This window comes from Pediculus humanus, genomic scaffold (genome assembly GCF_000006295.1).
Source record: "Pediculus humanus corporis 1103172107436 genomic scaffold, whole genome shotgun sequence".
NCBI classification, from domain to species: domain Eukaryota; kingdom Metazoa; phylum Arthropoda; class Insecta; order Psocodea; family Pediculidae; genus Pediculus; species Pediculus humanus.
Window position 1 is genome coordinate 541,967 of NW_002987058.1, and position 6,393 is coordinate 548,359.

Genomic DNA, 6,393 nt, shown 5'->3' on the forward strand with positions numbered 1-6,393 from the left:
TTATTTCAAATAAAAATAAGTGGTAGTAATATTATCGATCACTTTTATTATTGCCTTTAAATTACTTATGCATATTTTTAATAATAATAATAATAATAATAATAATAAAGCTATAAGAGATTACATGGTGAGCATTCGAAAGCTAAATGGTGCGACTAACTTATTGGTAATATTCATTCACCTTCATAAAGAAAAAAAGTTTAAATAGGCAAGTTTTATAGAAAATATGAAAAAAAAAAAAAATCTTACACACATATGAGAAATTCACATTTCTCCAGCATCCAATGCTTTGTTCATGTCTCCAACAATTTTTCCTAATATTTCATAGTGCTCTGTATTTTTTTTAAATATGGCATCTAAAAATTGTGGATTTGAGAAAAAATCAAAAACGTGATTGATTCGAGTGATTGATTTTCCAGTCAAATGATTTTGAACCAATTGAAGAAGGCAAGAAAGGCATTCTTTAATAAGTTTTAAAAGATATGTTCGATCATAACTAAAATCAACCTAATGAAAAATACATAGAATTTTATTTAAAACAAGTTAAAACATGTCATAAAGAAAAAAAATTATTATTATTATTGTTTACCTCGTAAAAACTTATTACAGCCATGGCAGCTTGATGAAATTTATTTTTAAATTTTTCAGCGTGTTTCACTTCTTCAGAGGTAAATTGATTATTTCTATAGAGCACGGCAATTTTAATGACTATTTTAATTATATTTTTAACAATTTTTTCAGCTTCTTTTTTGTTTCCAGTCTGAAAAATAAAAAATAGAAAAAGAAAAATCGAATATTGATACATTTTGCTCGAAACATTCATTTGCGATTTGAAAATGTTACATGACATTTTAATTTCAGGTATGTGCTTTGGAATGCATTACACATGTTAATTTTTTTTCATACTTACATAGCTTTTAGCAAGTCTATACACATTATCGAGTAAATTTGCTGAAGTATCATCGATAAAAACTTTGGCAACATTTTTAGAAGCCATATGACTCAGAATTTTTTTTTGAGCTCTAAGCCCGATATCTCTCGCTTTAAATCCTTCCATGACTGAACAAAGAAAGAAAAAAAAAAAAAAAAAAAAAAAATTTGCATTCATTCCATACCATAAAAACAATAATTTATAGATGTTTAATTATCTTACCTATTTGAAAATAATTTCTGCTATACAAGACACATCAGTAAGTGTGCAAACTTGTTAATGAGTGAAAATGAGTATTAACGATATTTTAAAGAATGAAAAAAATTGTGCCTAAAAATAATAAATAATATAAATAATAATATATACACTAATGCAAATAAAAAATAATTTCATTAAAAAAAAACAATAGTGTATGATAAATAATAATAAAAAAAAAAATCAATTCAATCGAAATTTATGTACTTTAAAAAGCGAAATGTAAAAAAAAAAAATAAAAAAAATTACATGTCATATCTTTCATTATCCAATGATAAGCGATCCAACATTCCAATTCCAAAGCTCTTTGTAACATGATTTATACTATGAAGAAACAATTGAAAAAATTTTCTGGTAAAATTCTAAAAGTAAAACAAAGAAAATTAAAATCATGAACACCATGAGAGAGAGAGAGAGAAACTGAGTGAGTAGTTACATAACACATTAAAAAATAAAAAGTTAGATATAATAATACAGCTGTTTCACAAAAAACAAATTTATTAAAAACATAAAAAAAAAACTTAATTAATTTTTATAATAATATAATTTTGTATTTGATTTAATTAAGGTCTAAAGTTCAGTTAACCTTTAAACAAAATATCTAAATTTAAAAAAAAAAAAAAATTGTCGTTTAACTTACTTACTACCAATCTTAAAAGATATTTAAAAAGTTAATTATGATAAGAGTAATGTAATTTGTCGAGTAATTAAATATATGAGGAAAACATTTTTAAAAGAAAAAATGATTATTATTATTATTATTATTGGTATTACCTCATGAGATCAATAATAAAAGAAAATCACAACGAATTAAATATGATATCACATTTGAGCCGACTCACATGAAATAAAGAAAGTATTTACTTAGACAAGAATTTAATTTGCATTGCGCATTTAGATTTTCAATGTTGGTACAACGAATCAATCTAAATCCACTTTGCCGGAGAGTTGTTGCATTAGTACAAGGTTTGAAATATAAAATTTTTTTTTTTTTGGATTTTATTGCTTTTATTCACACATTTATATTATATATATATATATTAGTTTTGAGATCTTATAACAAATCTTATATTATTATATAACTTGAAAAGTTTTACTTAAGGAAAAACAGAAAAAAAAAAAAAAAGTTTTCCTTTTTTTTTTTTTTTTTGGGCTATACGGCGACATTGCGCTTGCGGGTAAAACAGGGAGGGGCGCTGAGCAGCTGAGTGTCAAAATCGTGTCGTGTGTGTGTGTGTGTGAAAAAGTTTTTTTTTTTTTTTTTTTCTAAAATTTTTTATATAAAATTTATATATATATATATTAAAAAGTGTTCCGTTTATGTCTATTATAATTAAGGTAGTAATTACAGTGCCTTTATCGGATTATTAATTGAAAGTGTTTTGTTTTTAAATTATTAATTATTATAAAATGACATATTGGTGAGTTAACAATTTTTTTTTTTTTTTTTTTTTTTATATTTGCTATATATACTTTTGACGTTTTTGTAAAAATTCAAAATGGTGGTTGCGGGGTGTGGATGACCGAGAAAAATTTTATTTATTTTTTCTCCTTAATCACATCCGACTCTTTATATTTTCTATTTATTTTTTATATTAATATTTTTAAATTATTTTTTTTTTAAAATTTCCGTCAAAAATTTTGTCACATTTTAATTGTTTTTGGAAAACCGCTAAAGCATTAAGCAAATATTAAAATGTCTTCTTTTAAAAAACTAAATTTAAAATTTTTAAATTTTTTCAAATTTTTTTCTTTTGTTTTATTTCATAAAATATCATTTTTAATTTCATACTTTCATACTTAAAATAATAACATACAACAAAAAAAGTTTTAATAATTTTCTAAATTTTTTTGGTATTTAATCGAATTACTTTCTTTTCTTTAATTTATATATATAAAAATTATTATTTTTTCATTTAATGTCTAAAACAATTGTGTGTTAAAATAAAATTTAATTTATTTATTTTATTTAATTTGAGAATGTTTATTTTTAATTTTATTTTTATTAATACTGTTGCAGTTATTTTCAAAAAAAATAATCATTCCATATTCTTTTTATTTTTATTCGTTTTAAACTTTTCGATTGTAGAAATCTTTACGAGTGAAGGATTATAGAATTAATTTTTTTTTTTTTGTATAAAAATCCATGGGTGTGATTTTTCTTATAAGTAATATTATTATTATTATTATTTTATTAGGTAAAACCATCCATTTGATAAATTAAAATTCCAATGTATGTTATTAAATCCAATTATTTATCCCTCACCCAACTCGAATCGTGGAAAAATTTCTATTTTCTATTAAATACTGTACCTAATGTCGAATCGATAAATTGTACAGGTAGAGATGGATAAATTACATAATTCTATTTGTTTTATAAACTTTATTACTTCTTTAATAAGTATATATATATATTTAAAACAATCATAAATTAAACAAACAATCAAAAAATTTAAAAAAAAAATTGCAAAATTATCTAAAGTCGAAAATTAATTATGCAACACACAATTTACTCGTCCATTTTTAATTACATGTAATTTTTTTTTTTATATATTTATTTATTTTCTTATTTAATTAACAATTTCCACCTGTAATTATAAGTTAAATAATAATAATAATAATAATAATAATAATAAATTGCAAATTATATATATTTAAAAAAAAAAAAATCCATATCTAATAAAGTTTTAAAACGATTACATGCGGTTAAGCCGACTCACCTTGTTTAAAAAAAAAAAAAAAAAAAAAAAACGTTTGAAGTTCTCGGTCAAAGGCATCAAGTCTGTCATCAGGTGCCAAAGTTAGAGGAGGAGGAGGAGGAGGAAGAAAAAACGAGGTGACTAGTTCTTTTGCGAACGAATATGTCCCAATTTATTAAAGAATTTATTATAATAATTAGGGGTCTTGAAATAAAATAAATGAATAAATTTTATGAGATAAAAATAAATTATTTATATGTTTTTACATACATACATACATGCACCATGCACACACGAATTCGTTTATTCGTACTGATAAAAAAATTTTTTTTTTTTTATGCCAATGTCAGTTGTCATAAAAAAAAAAAAATTCTGTGTCAAATTCACCACTCCGAACTCTTCTTCAATTCGATTTACAATTAAATTATTATTATTATTATTATTATTATCTAAAATAATTTTCTTTCTCTCTCACTCTCTCTGTGTTCATTTTCATTCAGATTTTTACCTTGAAAATAATATGTAAAATGAAAATTTTGTTTGTTATACTGAATCTATTTTTTTTTTAAATTCAACCAACAACAACAACAACCGAACAACCAAACAACCAACCAACCAAATAATCAAGACCCGCAAAATTTTTTTTTTTTTTAAAAAACAGGTCTTATATCGTGTTTGAATTTAATAAATTCCATGCGATATTTATCAATTTATTGAGCTCATGCATGAGGTTAGATTTATTTAATGCCCCCCAAAAAAAAAAAATTAAAAATAATTAAACAAAAATTATTTTTAATTTTTTTAAAAATAAATAATACAATAGATTTTAAAAAAAAAAAAAAAAAAAAAAAAAAAATTACAAGGCCTTAAAATATAATAATAATAATAATAATAATAATAATAATAATAGTTGTTGTAGATAATTGTAAAAGAAATTTTCAAAATGGGAATCCTGTTTTTTTTTTTTTTTTTTTAAATTTTTTATCTGGTTTTAAGCGGTTGACCCTAACAAAGTATTTTTTCGATAACCCTCCAACCAGATCAAAAGTCTTTTAGTTTAATGCACTTCCCCCTGTGATCGCAATTGTGACCACCGAGTATTTTTTTTTTTTTTTTTTTTTTTTTAAATGTACTTTTAATTAGATTTGTTTGTTTTTGTTTTTGTTTGTTTGTTTATTAGGTAATGCAACCAGCAGTAATGCAGGCTCCGGGCCTCGTTCAGGCCGCGCCTGCCGTTTTTAATCAACCTTATTATAGACCAGTGACTACCGTTCGACCCATAAGGCCTCCGCCCACCCAGGGATACACGAATGTAAGTAAATATATATATATGTATATATATGAAAAAGAAAGTCGTTATAACATTGTCTTGTCTGAGTGCAGGTGATATCGTATTGTATTAGTATACTTGAATCAGAGCCAAACGATATATTAATTATTATTATTGTAGTAGTAGTATTATCATCGTCTTCAGGTACAACCTTGAACTTGTGCCATAAAAAAGTCAAGGACCTCGTGAGCCCAATCATAAAACAAGTTTTGCCTAACTTTATATATACTTTTTCCTAAAATTTGAAAATTTTTTTTTTTCATGCTGATCTTTCATACTACAAATACATTTATACAATTTTTGATGACTGAGACCCATAAATACAGTTTTTTTCCGTTATCTAATTACTGCCAATTAAAACTTTATTATTATTATTATTATTATTATTATTATTATTATTATTATTATTATTTTCAAAGTCAAGCAAGTATTTAATAAATTATAAAAAAACTTATTACTACATTTTAAAAAAGTCATGTTTACTTTTGATAATAATAATAATAATAATAATAATAATAATAATAATAATAAGAGGATGGATGTTATTATCTAAAGTTTAAATGTATTATTATTATTATTATTATCATTATTATTATTATTAGTTTGAAATTAAATTAAAAAGTTTTTGTTTAAAAAAATTGTTTTAAAATTCACTTGCAAGTATCGACATTATTTTATTTTTTATTTTTAAAAAACGTTTTTCTTATTATTATTATTATTATTATTATTATTATTATTATTATTATTATTATTATTATTATTGTTTTTCTCTCTCTCTCTTTTCCATTTTATTATTAGTTTGATAGATTTATAAGACTTTGAGATTGACCGCGATTTCGAAAAAAGAAAAAAAAATTTAATAGAAAAAAATTGGTTTTAAAAAAAAAAAGAAAAAAGTTTGCATTAGTTTGTAATGTGCGTGTGCGTGTGTGTATGCGTGTGCGTGTGTAAGTGTGTATGTGCGTGTGTGTGCATGTGTATGTGTGTGTGTGAGAGAGAGAGAGAGAGCGCAACACACGTCTGTGCATTTTTATTTTGTTGAATCAAAATGGATAATTTTAAACTGGATTAATTATTATTATTATTATTATTATTTTTAGGTTTTTTAATTTTTATAATTATGTGCAATTAGTAGTGTTTAGAGCGTGGCACTTGTTTTTTAAAAATAAAATTATAAT

The 6,393-nt window shown here is 22.9% G+C and overlaps 1 protein-coding gene across 1 annotated transcript; it reads right to left on the reverse strand.

Annotated features, from left to right (window-relative positions):
• Nucleotides 1–264: 264 nt before the first annotated feature.
• On the reverse strand, nt 265–1,057 carry Phum_PHUM088190 (uncharacterized protein; the record flags this gene model as incomplete). The annotated part of the gene is made up of 4 exons (XM_002423799.1): nt 265–507; nt 590–683; nt 804–868; nt 911–1,057. The coding sequence occupies 4 exons, from the start codon at nt 1,055–1,057 to the stop codon at nt 265–267; spliced, it is 549 nt and encodes a 182-aa protein (XP_002423844.1).
• Nucleotides 1,058–6,393: the final 5,336 nt, after the last annotated feature.